We start from the raw sequence: 20675 nt of genomic DNA, 5'->3' as shown, positions 1-20675 counted from the left end.
CATGCTTTGTAAAGGTCTTGGGCACGGCTGTGAATGGTTTTGTTTTAAACCTTAAGGAGAGAGTTGTCACTGGCAGAGCCCCTATTTATTTGTCATTTATAGATTTTGCACTTGCGTTCGACAGTGTTAATCAAACTCTTTTATGGAACAAGCTGGTAAAATGGGGCTGTCCAGCAGATTTGGTGGTGATTTTAAAAGACTTGCACTTGGACCCATTGTTACAGGTTCGCCTATATCAAGCGTGCCATCTGTCCAGGGAAATCCAAACATACAGGAGACTGAAACGGGTGTGCTTACAGGCACCGCCCCGTTGAACCTTTTTCTGTTTTAATTTGAGTGCGACTCTTTGTCTGGCATGCTCTTTTCTCCCCTGTGTTGCCAGACAGGCTATAAACTGGCTGTTATATGCCGATAAGTCCTGATCGATCAGACCCAGGTGGGGTTGCAACACCAGCTACATAGGTTATTTCACTGCACATGTCAGAATAATCCCATCGTAAATGTTGCAGAGTCTAAGGTGCTGGTCTGTACACCAGCCAGGAAGAAAGGGGCACCTTCTTGGTGTTGGCATTTTGAACAATGTTGAATTGGATAAAGTTGAATCCTTTACTTATCTGGGATTTTGCATGGTAGGAAGTGCCAAAGAATGCTTTGAGAATGTCCATGCTTAAGCATGAGGTTACTTGTTTGGCTGCTCAAGGGAATGCGCTAAGACATTTGGGTGATTCTCATTTGTTCCATTGTTGCAGTTCTACAAGAGGAAAGTCGTGCGTTTGCTGACTTATGGTGCCGAAATCCCGCTTACTATTTTGGATGCGTTGTTGAACTCCCTGGAGGGTATATTTTGGTGAAAGTGTTATTTCTCCCCATGGGTGTCCCTATTCAGGTGATCTGGTACGAGTTGAGTGCACTATCCATAGCTGCTATGGTCGGCTGGAAGTGTTTGTCTGCTCCTGGACTGGAACTAATAAATATACATTTTTATCTCGCTAGTAGGTAGGATGCCTTGAAACTATTCAATCATTGGACACCACAGTAGATCGCTAATCCTGTGGCTGTCGAGAACAAGCTTTGGTTAATGTCTACTACGCTGTCCATCATTTTAAAAATGAAACGAAACCTCTGAATTTTATCCCAATTATTTAAAGCAGTTTCCTAACACTGAATGGCGGACCCTTTTTTTAAAATGTATTATTTATTTATTTTTTTTCAAACCTGTTTTTATTGGAATTTATGCATAACAGCTTAACATTGCACCGATAGAAACGCCTTTCGCAGAAAGCTAGCAAGTAGTGTATTACAGAGAAAAAGAGCAATAAAATAAAACCTGAACCGAAATTAGGCCCAACATTGGGGTGAGTCTTTGGGTCTCTAGGGGGGGGGGGGAGACATTGGGGGAGCTATCCACAGAGGAGGGGGGTGTCTTAGGTTGACTGTTCGAGTGGCGGGGTTTACCGCTAGTTCAGATGAGATCTGGCGCAGAGCTGGTCTCCCCGAGTCTTGGGGCATCGGCCGGAGGATTAAGTCTGCTCTAGTTCTGTTTGCTGCCTGCAGCGATGGTTCCTTACCCGGCTAAGTCTGAACCCCCATATAGCGAAGATTGGGGGGCTGTCTCGCTAGGCCCGGGTATTTCCCAGTGTAGTTCAGGAAGGGGGACCACACTTGTTCGAATTTGGCAGAGTTGCTGAATCGTAGAGCCGTGATCTTCGCCACTGTCTCCCAACATTTGGACCACCACATTTGTATGGTTGGGCCCTCTGGGTTCTTCCAGAGTCTGGCCAGGGCGATCTTTGCTGCCGTCAGGAGTTGGGTGCATAAGTTTGCTATGCGGCCTGTCAATGGAAACTGGCCCTCACGGTAGCTCCTAAGAGAACGATGCCCGAGTCCCAGGGGATCGTGAGGCCCGTTATCCCTCTAATCTGGTCCAGGACTTCCCTCCAGAACTGTGCAGACTTTGGGCAGGTCCATAGTAGGTGAAGCAGTGTGCCCCGGTCGGGGCAGCCTCTCCAGCACTGCGGGGGTATGGTCGGGTTGAATTTGTTTAGGGCTTCCGGGGTGTGGTACCAGCGGTAACGCACCTTGTAGGTCCCCTCTCTGTTTGTCGTGCATCTAGAGCTTGTGTAGCCTTGCATTCCTCAAAATTTAGCGGGTTCCCATTCGCGTCGAAGTCCGCCATGATTCTCAAGCCACCCTCCTGCCATATGATAAAGGCGTTTGGGACCAGACCAGGAGAGAAGTCGGAGTTGCCCCAAATTGGGGTGAGCGCACCTGTTGGGCTTCTGCACTTCCAGATGAGAGCTGCTTTCCTCCAACTCGACACGGTGCTCCACGTTGCTGGTAGTGGGCCCGTATGCTTAGAGATGTTGCTTGCTTTCATGTGGGGAAGTCCTTCAATCGGGGAAGGGGACCAGTCCTCCTCCAACTTCAGCCATCTGGGTCGGTTGGTGGTTACCTTCCAGGCAAAGGCATGGGGGAGCTTGGCTGCAACGCAGTATCTGGCCGCGTCTGGGACCCCCAGGCCGCCGAGGGCAGGGCTGCGGAGCATGATATGTCTTAGGATTCGTGATTTTCGTGCCCTCGCATATAAACTTCAGCATGGCTCTTTGCAGTTTGCAAGTCTTTCGTGGGGATGGTTGTGGGGAGAGCCAGGCAAGAGTAGAGCAGCCCAGGAGCAGGTTCATTTTCAGCTCCGAGATGCGACCGAACCAGGCGATTTCCTGCTTGCGCCAGCGGCCCAGGTCAGCCTTGAGCTCTTTGAATAGTTGTGGGAAATTTGCTCTATATAATTTTTCCGGGTGAGATGGGATCTGAACACCGAGGTAGCTTATCTGTGCTTTGGCCCACTGGATCAGGCAGGAGGTCTGCAATCTCTCCATGATGTTGCCCGGCATGCCATGGCCACCGACTTGGCGATGTTGATCGTGAACCCCGAGGCTGCCTTAAATTCCTCCAGCTCCTCCCATAGAGCTTGCAAAGACTCTTCTGGTTGGGTGAGGGTGAGCAGAATATCATCCACGTACAGTGCAGTCATGTAGGATTCTCCCTTAAATTCAAGGCCTTGGATTAATGGGTTTCTCCGGATCCTGCTGGCCAGAGGCTCCATGGAGAGGGTGAAAATGAGTGGAGAGAAGGGACACCCCGCCTGGTCACCCTTGTTATATTGATTTTCCTGGAGCAAGCTCCATTCAGTCTCAGGTGGGTGGACGGATGCTGATAATTGGCGAGGGCCGATTTCCTAAAGTTTGGGCCGAACCCATAGTGGCACAGGGTTGCATCTATGTAGCCCCAGTCCAGCATATCAAATGCTTTATGCGCATCCAGGGAGAGAACCACCAAGGGGGAGCCCCTTCTATGCTCTGATTCTATGGTGTTGATCGTTCTTCGGATGTTGTCCTGCATATTACGGCCTGGGATAAACCCAGTTTGGTCCGGATGGATGACATCTGGGAGGATGGGGGAAAGTCTGTTGGCTAAAATTTTGGTGAACAATTTGGCATCATTGTTCAGAAGTGTGATGGGTCTGTATGATGCGCAAAGTGTGCGGTCCTTCCCCGGCTTCAGGATGAGGAAAGTAGAGGACTTTTCTTAGATGGTGTGGTGGCCCCCGATGTTAGGAAGTAGTTGAATAGGGCAGCCAGCTGCGGGGCCAGGATATGGGCAAATTTCTTGTAAAATGTTGCTGTGAGCCCGTCTGGCGCAGGGGATGTGTTCTTCAGAGTGCGAATCGTGTCAAACTTCCTCCGAAGCGATTGGGTGCTCCAGAGCTTCAAGTGCCGGGTGTGTCGGGAGCTTCTGGGTGGCTGCCAGGAACCCAGGCCGAGGCAGTTGTGGGGGGGACTCGCCATAAATCCTTTATGGTGCTGCGTCATCAGGTCGAGTTTCTCGGCCTCTAGGTAGCGTAGGGTGCCGGAGTGGTCCGACAGGCCCTGGACAAAGTTCCTTGTTTGGGATTTCTTTAGTTTGTGCGTGAGGAGGCGATTCGCCTTATTGCCATTAAGATAGTAGAATTGTTTGGTGTATTGTAGGGTTCTGGTCGCCCGGTCCGCTTGGTGCATTTCTAGTTCCGCTTTTGCTCTTTTGAGGTCGCGGCCAGTGGCTTTGGCCGGGTGCTTTTTAAAACTAGTTTCCAGTTCTATTACTTTCTTCTCTAGCTTGGTTTGGAGAAGGTGATTCAGACGGCGGAGCCTCGCTGTGGCGTCCATGGCCACCCCCCCCCCGTATCACTGGTTTCATTGCATCCCAGGTGATAGCCCTGGAGACGTCCGGGGTGGTGTTCTCCTTGAAATAGTTTGCCAGCGTTTCTGCCAATTCGGCGCTGATGGCTGTGTCCGAGAGGATCTGGTTGTGGAGCTTCCAAGGCCTGTGAGGGGGTTTCGGCAGCCTTTGGGTACGAAGAGTCAGTCACTGGCGCATGGTCAGAGATAGTGATGTTGCAATATTATCTTCTTTAGTACATCTTCCAATAGGTTATTCTTCAGGTTAATGCAACACAGGAGGAATGCACCTTGAGAGGGGTTCGATGGCGATTCATCAGTACACGGTTACCAGTGTCCTGTTGACCGGGTACCATAGGTCGTGGGGCTGGGTCTCAGGGCATGGGACAGACGGTACATGTCCTCCTGTTTTGTTAGAAGTCGATATGAATGTGTTGCTGTAATGTTGCCATAATATTGGGGGTCCTAATGTTACAGGGGCCATTAACCTAAGGTGATCCGGTGGGTTGTGGGGTTTAAGAGGGTGCGCCTCTGGATTTGTGTATTCAGGCGGAGGTTTACTGCTGGGGTGTAAATAATGCAGGTGGCGGGCCGTGGCTTTGGGTGCTGCAGAGGGAACTACAAATCTTTGAAGCGGCTCCAGCCTAGTTGGGGGAGGTGGAGTAGCGCAGCGCTGGCCTCTGCTCTCTCGTCTGGCAGGCTTTGCAGGGAGGGAGGAGGAATGGCCTTGCTCATATTCACAAAGGTATCTTCCTCGTGTGTTGCCGACCTTAGGTGAAAGCATCATAAACATTTGAATACTATACAATACTCATTGAATCATTCCAAGGCTTACATTTTTAACTTTGCTAAATGCCTCTCAAATATAGCCAGCCTGAGCACATCTACAACATTTTGTTATATGCATATACATTTACAGTAAGTGAGGTAGCAGTAAGGTTGGTGGAGCACATAGAAAACGACTCGCCACCGTACGTGACGGTAGTGGCACATAAGGGGCTTGGACATACACACGTGAATGGTGCATTCTCGCGCGTCCTTCACATGAGCCCTCAGTATGGGTGTTCGTCTTTCTTTGCACTCTAGCAGCATTAGTTCGGTTATGGCGCGGGACCGTGGGGTGTAAACATTTCAATGATACGCATAACAAATAACCCCCCGGGACGCTTTTACTATTTGCACATAACTGCAGTGCTGTGGGTGCTTATGTGACCATGTATTCTGCCATATCTGTACACTTTACAGGTTTTCTTAATCAAAGAGGTTTGTGTAGAAAATACGCCCATTGCAGGTAGTTTTAGCATCAGTATTTGGGAACTTCTGCTTTTATCTGATGGCCATTTTACAGTTTTTTTTCCACCCGGCTCTGCTGGCCGGGTCATGTTGGAAGCAGTGATACACTGCGGAAGGTGAAATGTTACAGTGTTGGTATCTTACACTAGCTCATGTCCGTCTTGTTCGTGGGAACGGGCTCACAGCGGATCTGCCAGGGAGCTGTGGCCACAGGGATAATTGAAACTCTCCAAAGGTGGGGGCCGCGCTGCAGTGCGCCGAGCTCACACTTTCTTCATTAGACAAAATGGTTTCTGAGGCCTAGCTAAATTTAATACGTTTGGGCAATGTCTTCAGCAGGTGAGCCGTCCACCACCTGGACCCTGGTGGTAAGGAGGGGACGCCCGATGAGCCATGGCCCTCACCTGGGGAGGGAATGTAGGCAAGGGGGGTCTTTTGGACCAATCCTCCCCTACATTTGTCGGCTCATTAATGCATATGACCCACACCTGAGGGAGACAGGCTTAAAAGGCCCCCTGAAGTGCAGGCCATGAGAGAAGAGTTGTAGTCGTTGGTGAAGAGCAGAGGAAGCAAGAAGCAACGTGGCTCGTGCTGGCAGCCCAGGTAGAAGCTGGAGGAGAGGGAAGACACCGGGTCCACAATTTGGCAGATATCAGCTGCAGGTCCTGAGAGGATGTGCTTCCCCAGAAATCTGAAGTGCAGAGGTCGCACATTGGTAAGCGTGCAGGAGGAAAGCTTTTGTGACTTGGTTTGCGGAGGCTGCACAGCGTGAAGCATGCAGAAGGCTGTCTCCGATGGCTGTCTTGCGCCAGAGAGCCACAGGAGACCATTGTAAGTGGCAAAGGCAGACTAACCGAAATAGTTTGCCATGTCACGAGGAGCCACAGCAGCAGAATCCCTCTGAGCGGCGAGGGAAACGGAGGCGCATGTCTTACCCTGTGATTTCACAAGCTGTCAGTGACCCCGGAGCCCTCCGTGCCCGCTCATGCATTGAAAGAAGGCGTTTGGCGAGTGAGAAACACATGTGCAGAAGTGAAAGTAGTTCAGAGAACGGTTTTGAATACCGACTATTGCAAAGCAGCAGAAGCAGCACTCTGCGTGCGAGTGAAAATTAATCCCAAGTTAAGTTTGAATATCAAACTAGGGGAAAAGCAGCAACAACCTATGATAACGGAGCCAAATGACTGTAATCCCAAAAATGAGTCTAGAAAACCCAGCAACAAAAGGGGGTGACTGTGTTAAGCGTTTATGCATTACCCAAGCCAAAAGAGACTGTAACTAAGGCAAATACAATCTAGCCAATATTGCCAACAGTAGAATGGGGTTCGTGCAAGCACTATAAGCTCTGAAACTGGTTGCCCATATTGTGTGCCACATATGCTAAAAGCTGGGATAAACACACTTTGCCAAAAACAAGGGAGAAGCAGAAAGAGACCCTATCGCTGTCAGTCTTTTTACCTGTGTAGTGGGGAAACGAGTGGCAAAAAGGCTGCCCTTCTGGGAAGAGATATCCAGAAGGAGAGGAGCATCATTTGCAGAAGAGTATTTAATAGCACCGAAGTGGATCTTGTTTTCCCTGAAAAGTTGTTGAATGTTGTGAAGCTGTTGTGAATGTTGTGACCCTCTTGTCAGTTGATCATAACCACAGATGCACTTATTGTTTGAAACGCTGTTTGGGCAGGGGAGTATACCCGGATGTCCAACTTTTGAGATTGTATACCTGCCATGGAAGTAGGCCAGGTGGAAGTTAAAGTGCTACATGGTGTTACTGATGCACATCTTTTGTTAGTGGTGCTAAAGGAAAATCTGTGTAAGGCTGTTGCAGAGGTTTTATTTCTTTGAGTTAACCATTCTTGCTATTGAGGAACTGAGAATCTGTTAAAGGAAGAAGAGCCTTCTATCTTCTGTGTTGGAACTTTCTGTTGAGATGTTGAAGTTGCATCAAACTGTATTGGAACTTTGTTACAACCCTCGCTTTCCCTTTGTTCATGTCCTGAACTGTAAAGCAGAATCACATTTAAACTTGGGAAAGGGGAGATTTCCCAGGTTATGAAGAAAGACTGTGGTTACATCGTGCATTCAATCATTTGTGTTTTGAACTGCATGCATTTCCTTGTTTATTTGTTGTATGTATAAGTGTGAGGGACAGATATCCTTTTGTTGGAGTGTTTCCTTTAGTTTATTTTAAGCAGGGAAATCCTCATAAGGGTAGAAATAGTGAGGCGTTCATCAAACCTTTTAATATAATAAGGTGGCATTTGTTGAGAAAACTCTACAATGTGGTCCGCCTCACATTTCTGACTCCTCACAGTTCCCAGCGGAATTAGGACAAACAATTAAGTTAACCCTGTGCTAAGCAATGTAAGCATCCTCGCTCCCAGGTTTCTCGGTATTCAACCTTGGATTCGAGGCCATAATGAAGCCTTCTAGAAAAGCTAATTTTGAGTTTGTAGTTATCCTTGCTCAACCAAGTTGACATTAATGTTCTCGTAAATTTTAACAAGTGAATTTAAAACAAAGTTCAATGCTGATATCGCAGTGGCCCTGAAAGGGGGGCATAAATGTTGGCTCCAAAATAGAGGAAAGGGAGGATGACGGTGATGGCGCAAGAGGGGGGTGGAATCGGCACTGCACACAGTTGGCAACAAAACTGGTGAAACCACCTCCCGTTCCTCTAGTTGAAGAATATGCTCATGTGCTGCACCCCTGTTCCATCCATCATGAGTGTGTATCAAATTGGTTTTCATTCGCCTTCCTTAGGAATTGAAAGATGTCCTTGCTCCTGGATATTCACGGTTCTAAAATCACATGCCGGTTTTACCCTCAAAAAGCAGTTATTTATGAATTTGAAGAAGTTGCCGGTTTCCCAGCAGCCGCAGATTGTTCTGTTTTTTCCCCCTACTTTGTGAAACTGGTATTGAGGTCTGTGTCACGGAGCCGGAACTTCTTACTCGACATTGAGAATCTGCCTGTGTAGTGTCCCACAGCCTCCAAGTCCCTTCCGTTAGAAGGTGTTCTAGACGGAGGCTGCATATTCAGTGCCTTGCTACGTAGTTCATATTTAGTAGACCTTTTAAAGGAAAACTGGGAGGGGTATATTAACCATCTTTCTAGAAGATTTTCAACAATCTCTCAACCAGAGGTTTAACTCAACGTCTTGGTAACCCAGACGAATGCTATTGAGATTACTCTCTCAATCGTACTTGGTCTCTTAGTACAATGTTAGGGGGGGTCTTTCAGCTGTAAGTCTGTGTCACAAAAAAACGCACTGCCGCAATAGCTTTACCTCAAAGGAAACCTTTACTGAACGTACCATGGGACAGATTGAAGAGTTGGTAGGCAGCCCTTCCGCCGCCCAGCTGACTGCATTCACTGAGCGACACTTTGCCACAACACAATATATTTACCAATCCCATAGTGTTCCAGTATATCCAAATAGGAAGCTCCACCACACCGAATCAAACGCCTTCTCTGCATCCATTGTCACCCCCACTACGTGCGCAACTGGTTTATTTGAGATAAAGTATTGATTAGTCTTTGGAGATTCAGTGCAGTGGAGCGTCCAATAATGAAACTGGACTGGTCCGGGTGTAGCATGCAAGGCATGAGGGGCAGCAGGCATGTGGCAAGGACCTTTGCAAATATTTTCAGGTCTACGTTCAGCAACAGTGGTCGGTTTGATTTACCCTTTCCTTCGCCAGCTTCCCAGGTTTAAGCAGAAGCGTTAACACCACCTGCCTTAGTGTCTGTAGCAGAGTCCCATTAGTCAAAGATTTTTCCCACACCTGTAAGGTCAGGGGTCAGAATTTGCTTGTATTTTGTATAAAATTATGCTTCAATGCCATTGGCGCCCAGCGTCTTGTTGTTGGGCAACAAGTCAATGGCCACATTTGCTATTATTTCCTCCATTGTGACTGGCCCCTCCAGCCACTGCGCAGTCTTGAGCGAGACTGCAGTCGTCAGGAACGCATTGAGAAAGGCCACATTATCAGCACTAGACTTACTCAGACGGCTCACATAGAGCGCCCTATAGAACTGCAGGAAAGCCTCAAGAACGTCTTCACATATTCTGTACAGAGTTCCCCGTCGTCGTTCCTGACTAAGAGTGTGTCAGTATTAGGTTTTGTATGGATGAGTCTCTCCCATGGTCTCCCGGGCCTATTGGCCTCCTCATATCTTCTGGCCATTGCAGGAATAGCAAAGTATTTCGCCTCCCTTTCTTCCAGTTTCCGGAACTCCTCCAGCTCTCTTTTTATGTCTCCAGCATACCGTTGCTCAAGGACTTTCCACTTAGCTTCTGCTAGTTACCTCCAGATAACCGATAGAACCCTCAAACTCAATGCTCATCGCCACACCACCAATATGAGACTTGAACGCTTGTCCCAACACTCGGACTGAGCGCACCGAACCCTGTTTTTTCTCAAAGTATAGATCTATGTGCTCACATATGTTCACTTCAAATGCGATGTCTAGGAGGGAAAGCGGCTTGAATCTCCACGGAATCATGCATCTGCTTTCCATTCCCAGCCCAATATGTTTCAATGGGGAGTGACCAGGGTATATCCCTGCGTTTAAATCTGCGCTTGAACCTCCTCTCCTTCTCTTGAAATGTTACCCTGCCCAAAAAGTTTCCCTCCCGATCTCTGCTGTTCTAATTTTTTATTGTACTGTTTGTTTTGATACGGTTATATGTACACATTGAACATAGTTTCAACTATGTCTGCAGTATATATCCTCACTAGTACCTGGATCATTTCCTTACGATCCCTTGTAAATAATCTTTAGGGATTTCTCTGCTTTGATTTTAATATCCCATACAGTGTTCTCGTTGAAGGTCTCATTTTCTTGTTTAATAAATTCAAAGGTTACTTGTGCAGCCCTGGTAATTGCCATCCGTTACGTTACATAATATTTATATTTTGGCCCATCACTAGCGTAGTGTTCTTATGGCACCTGACCCTTGTCCGAGAGGTAGCATATTGTGACCTCACCAGGGTGTTGCTAGACCTTAATCTGTGGATAGTGAGGAGGAGATCTGGAACTGGGATGGAGATGAGTAAGGAGGGGGTTGGGGTAACCAGCAGACGAACAAACCTAGAAAGGGAGCGGTACGTGGGATAAGGGAGAGGTAATATGGTTGTGGTTGTAGGCATGCATGTTTCTTAATTGTGATCCGTTATTGTTAAGCATGAGAGAATGTTTCAGGAATGTAAAGCCCAGTGTAGACCAAAGGCTTTTTTGTGATGGCAATATCTAGACCTGACGGTGTATGCTACTAGGTGCGGTTGAGTGATGGACTGCATATGGGCTCATGGTGCCCTTTTGTAGTTGGGTAAACGTTGTGCTGCAATATTAAGGTGATTTACTTTGTTCTCTTTATTGGTTTGCAGACTTGGCTCTCAACTCTTATGTAAAAAGCGTGAAGATTATTTAGAATGGCCTGAATATTTCATGGCGGTTGCATTTTTATCAGCACAGAGGAGCAAGGATCCAAACTCTCAGGTAAGAAAATATCAATAGAATGAGGAGGAGATTATGCTGCACTAACTTTGCTAGCGCTATAAAGGCGAAGGGGTTCTACTCTGCAGACCCTGCTTGCAGTATTGCCCCAGCAAATTAAGCCAGGCAGAGGATACCTTTGCTTAGTTACACAAGGGTTGGTGTAGCTGTAGCATGCATCTCAACCTTCACAGCACAGACTTCCTCTATGTGAGGTTAGGTTATTGGGGGATGCATCTCTTGATCTCAGAGTATGTTAAATATGTTGTCTTTCATGCTTCGGGCATGCTATTCAAATCCAAGCTGCTATGCAAGCATTACTAAAATAATGAAATAAATTACAGTAGTTGACTTAACAATGATTGTATGCATTCTGTTGACTCGAACAGCAAAATGTAGTTTGCCTAGGTGTACATTAAATCAGCCCATCTTTGCTGATCCACCCTGCATGTTTGTGATTAAATATTTCTTTTTAACATAAAATACAAATTAAACCTACATCCCTTGCAAGTGTGGCAATGCTTAAATCTTAGCATGCTTTTCCTAGCAAGTGTCTATGATTTTTTTCTATCATATGCTGAATTAGGTCCCGGCGAGGGCACAATCAGCATGAAACAAGCATTCTGATTGGGCCTCGCTGGGGCTTTACCCAGCCGAGAATCATTCGATTCTCGGGCGGGTTACAGCTGCCTCTTCCACGGCGGGGGGGCGTGGCAGCCCCTCAGCCAATGAGGAGGATCGAAGCTGGGCCATCCCCGCTCCAAGCCTCCCCACGGCTGAGAAGCTGCCTTTGCCCCCCCGCCGGGGACTCGGGTATGTTTTTTATTTTTTTTTGTATTCCCTTCCCTTCCACCCCACTTAACTTCAGCCTGCTTTTTTCCCCGGTGGGGGACGAAGGCAGCCTCCAGGCGTGTGGAGACTCTGAGCAGGGACTCGGGTTTGTATTTTTTTTTTTCTTCCCTTCCGCTCTCCCTACCCCACTTACCTTCTTTTTTTTTTCGAGAGCGGACGCACTGGCAACGCTTTTGTTCCCAGCGCATCCGCTCCTGATGGCTGCCATGGAAAGGGAACACTGACTCTGTTTTCCCTTTCCTGGCGGCCATTTTCTTTCTGCAGAGTTTAGGGACAAAAAAAATGCTTTTAGTGCCTCGGTCACAGATATCTTGCGAGCAGGGGTACTAATAGCTATATGCCCCTTGCGGCGGGGGCATTACCGACTCTGGACCTATAACTATGGGCCCTGGGCATTACCTGAGTCGGTAATGCCCCCACCGCTCGGGGCATATTGCTTAAATGTTTCTTAGCTTTGTGAGGCTCGTCGGCGACCTTCCTTCTCCTCTGGTACCATCTGTTCTCCAGCATTGGATCTTTCATGGATTCACATGCTTAAAATATTCCCCGTCGTCTGGCTGGGAATCCTCGGTAAGTTATATAGACATTTTCCATAGGAAAAAATTCTGACACTTTTGTGTCCTATCTACGTCGTCTTGGGCCGCGCACGCCGGCGCCACTAGGACGTAGAGGTATATATAGCCCCGCGGCTCCCTCAGATTTCAACCGTCTTCTAAAGTGGTGGGATTACCTCGCGTATCTGCTATTTGGTTAGGTTGTACTTTCTACTTCTGCGACTGTTTGTTCTTCTCGAAAATGTCTGGAAAGGCGTTGGTTCGTCCGTGTGGTACATGCGGTCTTAAGAAGGTGTACAAAGGGGATGGTCATATGGACTGCATTTACTGCCTTCATCCTCACCACATGGCGGACACTTGTGAAATCTGTCAGGGTTTCTCCCAAAAAACCCTCAAAGATCGAAAAAGACACCTTGTTGATTGGCTCAATGACGGGGCGGGTGCGTACCCGGCATCGGAGGTGGGCTCCACGGCCTCAAAAAGTAAGTCGGAACCCCCGACGAAGAAGGCACGTTCTGCTGAAAAACGCCCCTCGGAGAAGCATTCGGAGAAACATTCGAAGGCCCCCTCTTCACACAAGACGCCGTCTTCTTCCTCCTCATCTAAAAAGGAGAGAAAAGAACCATCTAAATCCTCCTCAGGAGACCGTCATAAGTCTACCTTGAGTCGAGAGGCCTTGGCCAGCAAGTCGGCCCCAAAATTGGCGGGAACACCTCAAGGCCCTGCGCCACTTGCTTCGTCGACGCCTGCGTCATCGGCGGCTCCTCCCACGTTTCAAACTGCGGCTGTAGGAAACATATCGTCGACGGTGGTTCCGGCTATGGGATGGCAACCGGAGGTTTTCGATCCCGTTCCTCCGGAGGCCCTGCTGCAACCAGAGGCGACTGTCTCCATCTCGTCGGCTGACGAGGAACGCGGCCCGGTCGCGCACCCAACCGATCTGGGGTTGCAGCCGACCAGCGCGGTGACACTCTTGGGTGGGGGTACCATCCCTACAACCTCGTCATTACTGAACGCCCAGGCGGTTCTGTCATTGGAAGTGCTAAATATGCTACAGAAGCTATTACAGCGTTTGGACACTCAAATACCCCAGCCTAGTGCCCCGGCACGGCTACAGTCTACGCCACTCGTCGACGAGCCGGGCCCAGCTCCTCGCTCGACGACCAGGATTACGGCCGGAAGATCGACCTCTCCCACAAGAAGAAGGATAACTACCGGACTCCGATTCAGACCGTGAAGGGTCGGGTTCAGACATCTCACTATCCCCCTCGAGGGACCCAACTTGGGACTCTGAAGCAGAAATGGAAGCTCCGAGAAGCCCGGCGCAGCCATCACCGCCTGACGACGTGGGGGCATTCCATGCCATGATGAGTAAGGCGTGTACGGAGTTTGGCCTAGTCCCTGAAGAGTAGAAAAAGGATTGTTTTCCTTTTGATCATATGGGCAAGAGAAGGAAATCCATATTTGCCATCCCTATTTTGGACCATGTCTGGCAAGAGGGCTTGAAGACCATGCATCACCCGTTCTCAGAACCGGCAGTGAAAGGTCGTTCTGAGAAGAAGTTCAAGGCTCTGGAATCGACTCCCAAGTGCCTGACGTCTCAACCTTCGCCAGAATCGGTGGTATCTGCGGCGGCGGCTAGAAAGACCATGTCTCAACATAAATGCACGACCCCATCAGACAACGAGGCCAGGAGACGGGACGCTTTCGGCAAGAAGGTGCTGTCCGTCGGCGCGACTACAGTTAAAGCAGCCAACTCCTTTGGCGATTATGTCTAGGTATGACAGGGAAATGTGGCACCGGCTGGCTCCTATCTTGGAGCATTTGACCGAAGAACATAGAAAGTCTGCCATGTTGCTAGTACGGTAAGGAGAGGAGGCCTCCAACCATGCTATAAACATTGCTGTCGACCTAGCCGAGTCCGGTTTTAAGCAAATCAATAATGGCGTAGTTCTACGTAGACAAGCCTGGCTCAAGTGCACTACGTTCAGACCGGAGGTGTAGTATAAAGTCTTGGATATGCCGTGTGAAGGGCAACAACTGTTCGGTGAAAACGTTGATGAGGCCTTGAAGGGCATGAAAGAGGATACTGACACGGCGCGGTCAATCGGGGCCCTCCAGAGTGGTAGGAATTTTTGTTCCTTTCGTCCTTTCAGAGGGGCTTCTGGTAACTCCCGGTTTGGGTAATCTAGAGACCGAGGTTTCAGCAGACCCTCCTACTCGTCCCAAGGCTACAGGCGTGCGGCCCAGTCTTCTCGTAGAGGAAGAGATTACCAAACCTCTAGACGGCGGGGTGCCTACCCTTGGTCGACGAAAGATAAACAAGCCAAGAACCAACAATGACATGTTTCAGGACGTCCTGGGGAGCCGAGTGTCTCGTCACGTCGACGAGTGGGAGCGCATAACAGACCAATGGGTTTTGGACCCAATTCATCTGGGCCACTCTACAGTTCAAGGACAAGCCACCACACATTCCAGCGGTGTTCTCGGCCCAGCCCCACCTTCGAATACTACTGCAGGAGGTGGCGCTTCTCCTGCAGAAAGGGGCTATAGAGCTGGTCCCGGTGGCAGAAAGAGGACAGGGAGTGTACTCCCGGTACTTTGTCGTCAAGAAACCAAATGGAAAATGGCGTCCCATTCTGGATCTAAGAGCGCTCCACAAACTGCTCAAGAATTTAAAATTCAAGATGCTTACGCTTCAGGAGGTGATCCGATCGATACAACCCGGAGATTATTTGTCATCGCTAGACCTTCAGGACGCATACTTCCATATCCCGATGCATTGACGGCACAAAAGATTTCTGCGGTTCGTCGTCAGACAAACCCACTATCAGTTCAAGTTCCTCCTGTTCGGGCTAAAATCGTCCCCCCGGACGTTCACCAAATGTCTGGCTCCAATAGCAGCCTGGTTAAGAAAGGAAGGTCACCATGTGTACTCTTCTTTGGACGATTGGCTAGTGAGGGGTCTGTCTCGGGAAAGGGCACAAGGCCTGGATGCCACCCTGTCCCTCCTGCAACGTTTGGGCTTCGCAGTGAACTTCGACAAGTCCTCATTAAAGCGGTCAAGGACCTTGGTCTTTTTGGGGGCAGTGTTCCACACGCAGTCGGGGCTGGTGAAGCCATCCCTCGAAAGGATTCACAGACTACAGCAAAAGGCATCGGAATGGAAGGTCAACACCAGAGAGTGTCAGTACGAAGGTACATGTCCCTCCTGGGGACCGTCGTCCTGCATACCCTTGATGGACAATTGTCGCCTCTTCATGAGGCCTCTTCAGGAATTCTTGGCGGATCGATGGGCACAGAGTCAGGGACGGTGGTCGGACAAGTTAACCATCAACGGCCAGCTTGTGCAGGCACTTCAATGGTGGAGAATCTCATACATCTAACGAAGGGAATGCCCCTACTGGAACCTGCGTTCCAAAGGACAGTGGTGACGGATGCTTCTCTAACTGGGTGGGGAGCTCATCTGGACTCCTTACAGGTTCAGGGTCGTTGGCATCGGAAGAGTCCTCCCTGCACATCAATCTGCTAGAGTTGAGGGTGGTGCGTTGGGCACTAAAATCCTTTCTACCACAGATAAAGGGCTCAGTGGTGGGAATCATGACAGACAACACGACAACAATGTTTTATCTACGAAAGCAGGGAGGAACTCGCTCCAGGATCCTGTCGACGGAAGCACAGATCTGGCATTGGACCCTCCAACACGACATACACCTGTTGGCGTTCCACTTACCAGGAGTAAAAAAATGTGCAGAGAGATGAATTGTCTACACGAATGGGAACTGAACGACCAACAAGTGCACCGCGTCTTAGCGAAATGGGGTCATCCGGCCCTCGATCTATTTGCGACGAGAGACAACAAGAAATGCTCGCAATACGCGAGCAGGTGGCCACAACAAGACGCGTTCTCCTTCCCGTGGACGGGCAAGTTTCTGTATGCCCCCCCCCCCCCCCCATTTCCTCTCATCCGTCCGACTCTGCGATGGATCCACAGAAATCCATGTCGGGTGATCCTGGTGGCTTCATATTGGGCCAGACAAGTGTGGTTCTCCGATCTACTTCACCTCTCAGCGGCAGAACCAATGAGGTTCCAGAAGATCCCCAACCTTCTGTCTCAGGAGAAAGGGGTCGTTTGGCATCATGACCCGGACAGCCTCAGTCTGACGGCCTGGCTCCTGATTCCTCCGAGTTTGGCTCGTTAGCGATTCCAGCGGATTGTCGTCGCATTTTGCAAGGGCACCTTCCACGAACACTTCATACGCATACAAATGGAAAAGATTCTGCATATGGTGCTCATGTCAACCAGGTCTGGTCCCACTGGCGATCACACCGGAACTACCATACTTGTTGCTCCTGGCAAAAAACGGTTTATCTGTTTCATCCATAAAGGTGCATCTGGCTGCCAAAGAGACACTCCACTCCATTTTTCAGTGACTGCCTAGTTAAGCACTTCCTTAAAGGGTTGTTTCGAACCTTTCCTCCCAAGAAGAAGTTTCCTCCGATCTGGAGTCTGAACCTGGTTCTGGCAGCCCTGATGAAATCCCCTTTTGAACCAATGTCGTCAACATCATTAAAATTTTTGTCTTGGAAATTGGCTTTACTGGTGGCCATTACTTCAGCCCGACGTTTGTCAGAAATACAAGCTTTGGTGGTCGACCCTCCGTATTTGAGGTTTTTCAGTAATAAAGTTGTGCTGGCCACTAACCCGCATTTCATACCTAAAGTGCCTTCCATGTTCCATAAACCCGCTTCTATAGTGTTGCCTACATTCTTTCCAACTCCGTCTTCAGGGGCAGAGAAGACTCTCCATCCATTGGACGTGAAAAGAGCTTTAAAATTTTATCTCCATCGCACTCAAAGCTTCAGAGACACGAGACAACTCTTTGTAGCTTATGGTGCTGCGGCTAGGGGTAAGTCGATTTCCAAACAAGGACTATCCAGATGGGTGTCTTCGGCCATTTCTTACTGTCATTCCAAAGCCGGCAAACCGCTAGAAATGCGTCTAAGGGCCCATTCGACGAGATCTACATCGTCGTTGACGGCTTTGTGGACCGGAATTCCGCTGGGGAATATCTGCCAAGTGGCTTCCTGGTTTACCCGACATTACTGTCTCGCACAGCAACTTGCTGAAGATGCACAGATGGGGCGTGCAGTACTAAGTCACCTGTTCCAATAAGGTAAGCCCCAAGTGGGGGTTACACCCTTCGACAACTATGCTTTAAAGTGTCGTGCCTTTCACAGTTAACATACTATACTGTAATGTGTTGCCATAGTAAATGGGCATTGTGATTATTGTGATGTTGGTTTGCATACACGCCTCCAATGTTGGGGGATAGTGCTATACAATCTATTCTAAGCATGTGAATCCATGAAAGATCCAATGCTGGAGAAGGGAATAGTTTCTTTCCTGTAACTCCATTTCTCCAGCATTGGTATCTTTCATGGATTCACATGCGCCCGCCTGCCTCCTCTGAGCATGCAAACCAGAGATCCCCCTCCCCCCCATACTACTTTTGGGGCTGAAATCTGAGGGAGCCGCGGGGGCGGGGCCATATATACCTCTACGTCCTAGTGGCGCCCGAGTGCGCGGCCCAAGACGACGTAGCTAGGACACAAAAGTGTCAGAATTTTTTCCTATGGAAAATGTCTATATAACTTACCGAGGATTCCCAGCCTGACGACGTGGAATATTCTAAGCATGTGAATCCATGAAAGATACCAATGCTGGAGAAATGGAGTTACAGGTAAGAAACTATTCCCTTCCCTACCACCACAGGTCATGAATTTGCCCCCACTTTCCTTTAGTTCATGAATGAGCAGGAAATCTAGACCACGTAAGTTCTTTGTCCTGCCCGCCTCGCTTCTGTCTTCACATGAAGTTTGAGGGAGCGATATACTCGTAGTTACTGCCTGTTTGTGTTCAGACCTGTTCCTACCTTGATATGGGTAAGAGGTTCCAGCAGGGCTTGCCCTGTTTTCCCTATCCACATTGATAGAGATGCTCTTATATAAAAATAAACCTTGTACACAATTTGATTCAGTGCCAAAATGGGAATAGGGTGGAAACGTATGCTTTGTCTCCATTTGTCATACAACGCTCTGATGCGTCCCAACTTGGTTTTGCTCTTTATAAATCCCAATGGATGCATACTCTGCTCTCTTACAGCATTGTAGGGTTCTATCTAATCGTTTTAGTACATTAATCTGAATTAGTACCCGGCACGCGCAGCGCACCAGGAATTCAATGTGTTGATTGGCTCTTTTCTGAGCCATACCACACGGTATTCCCGTGTACGTCGTGCCTGCCGGGTTCTCTTTTCCCGGTGAAGGGTGTGGCAGCCTCTCCGCCAATGAGGAGGCTCGAAACGGGGCAATACCCGCTCTGAGCCTCCCCATGGCTGGAGGCTGCCTTCGTCCCCCGCCGCGGACTCGGGTAAGACTTTTTTTTTCCCTCCCACCTCCCTGCCCTCCCCACCACACTTACCTTCTATCCCCTGGTCTCCGGCGGAGGACGATGGCAGCCTCCAGGCATGTGGAGACTCGGGAGCGGGGCCATCCCCACTCCGAGCCTCCACACGGCTGGAGACTTCCATCGTCCCCTGTCGGAGCCGTGGTACTTTTCTTTTTTTTTTCCCCTCGGCCCCTCCCCCCTGCTAACCCCACTTACCTTCTTTTTTCTTCTTTTCTTGGGAGCGAACGCGCTGGAAACACTTTAGTTCCCAGCGCGTCTGCTCCCGATCGCCGCCATGGAAAGGGAAAACAGACTTTTTCCCTTTCCCGGCGACCATTATTTTTTTTTTTTGTTCACTTTTTTATTTATGTATTTTCTTCTGTTCTGAAACGTGGCAGCATTTCTAAACAAAAAAAATGCCATTAGTACCCTGGTCTAATGGGGTACTAATGGCTTCGTTAAGTAACTACGGCCCCAGAGGCATTACCTGAGGTGGTATTGGCCCATCGCCTCGGGTCTTATTGCCACAGTGGTCATCATAGATAATGCACTATGCTGATGTGATCTTTCACTTCAAAAATAAAGGGTTCAAGCTGGGGATCCACAGTACATTTTCAATACTTTCCTCTTGCACATGGCATCTACACGATGATCTGATCATCCCAATTAATCTTCTTCCTACTGTAACACACTATTCTTTGTGCACACATTAAAAGTGAGGTGTCGAATTTTCATAATATTTTTTTATAACATTAACCTACATGTTTTGATCATAAAATTAACCTTTAGCCAATCCCATCTGTGACAGGCGGAAGCGGGCGCTCTTCATTCCTTGCATTCTTACTGGCTCAGACTGGTTTACCTGAATTGGAATCCTATATATATTTTTTGAGTTTGATCTTTTATTGAAGAAATATGAGCAGAGCAAGGTGGACAAAAGCATAACCTTGTAGTACGTAACGGACATATGTGTCAATTGCAGGTATGGAGTAGCAAGTGGCTGATCCTCACCCCTTCCTCCACCCCCAACAAACCCCTCTTCCCTCCAGTGCAATCGGAATGCAGTGATTATATAGAAAAACAAAAACCGAATGACATAATACTGAAAAAACAATGAAAAATAAATATATTGGGGTTGGGAGGGGGGTAATAAAGTGAAGGGTGTTCAAGGTGGGGTTAAGAATGTGGGTAAATAAGAGGCTTGGGGGGACGGCGCCCTAAATTAAAAAAATAAATTTACATATTTATTTTTTTCCCGGTTTATTTCATTCACTATTTCTTTGATTCATTGAAATCACACATAACCGTGCAAATCATACAGAATGGCAACACGTGAGGCACATTATTTAAGCAAAGATGGACAGTGAACTTGAGCCAATTAATGAAAAAAACATGCCATGCCAGGAGTGAAACCTGGAGCGTACATCCTCGACCATAGATTGTTCAGCCAAGTGTACGCCGTGCAACTAGGTAAGACATGTTGTCAGAGCAAAATCAAATAAACTGGTCATGCAGTTCCCAGAATTTTCTGGCTTGTGGGGTGTCAGCCGCCTGCATTCAGCTGCTCCATTCGAGCGAGCAAAGCCTAGATAAGAAGTAGACCACTGATTGAGTGTCGGCGGTGTCTCGGATTTCCACCGTAACACAATTCGTTTTCTAGCTGTGAATAGCATAAGGTGTATCTGCTTTCTAGTCATTGGGTTGTCATGCCAGTCTTCAACCCCAGAACCGAACAGCATGAACCTGGGGGGCAGGTTTGGAGGGGGATATTGAGACCATAGAACCTTGCGTGTGTGTGGGATTGGTTTGTGG

At 48.5% G+C, this 20675-nt stretch overlaps 1 protein-coding gene across 1 annotated transcript in view; it reads left to right on the top strand.

Annotated features, from left to right (window-relative positions):
* The window catches only part of DCTD (dCMP deaminase), a 306663-nt gene that overhangs the window by 34037 nt on the left and 251951 nt on the right, over positions 1 to 20675 (top strand). Inside the window, exon 2 of the mRNA XM_069631471.1 lies at positions 10898 to 11009. Coding sequence (XP_069487572.1) covers positions 10898 to 11009 — 112 coding nt within the window. The remainder of the gene's footprint in view (positions 1 to 10897; positions 11010 to 20675) is intronic.

This window comes from Ambystoma mexicanum, chromosome 6q, assembly GCF_040938575.1.
Source record: "Ambystoma mexicanum isolate Mex_15411 chromosome 6q, UKY_AmexF1_1, whole genome shotgun sequence".
Classification (NCBI taxonomy): domain Eukaryota; kingdom Metazoa; phylum Chordata; class Amphibia; order Caudata; family Ambystomatidae; genus Ambystoma; species Ambystoma mexicanum.
Note: the sequence above shows the minus strand (reverse complement) of the source record. Positions and strands in the feature narration are given on the sequence as shown.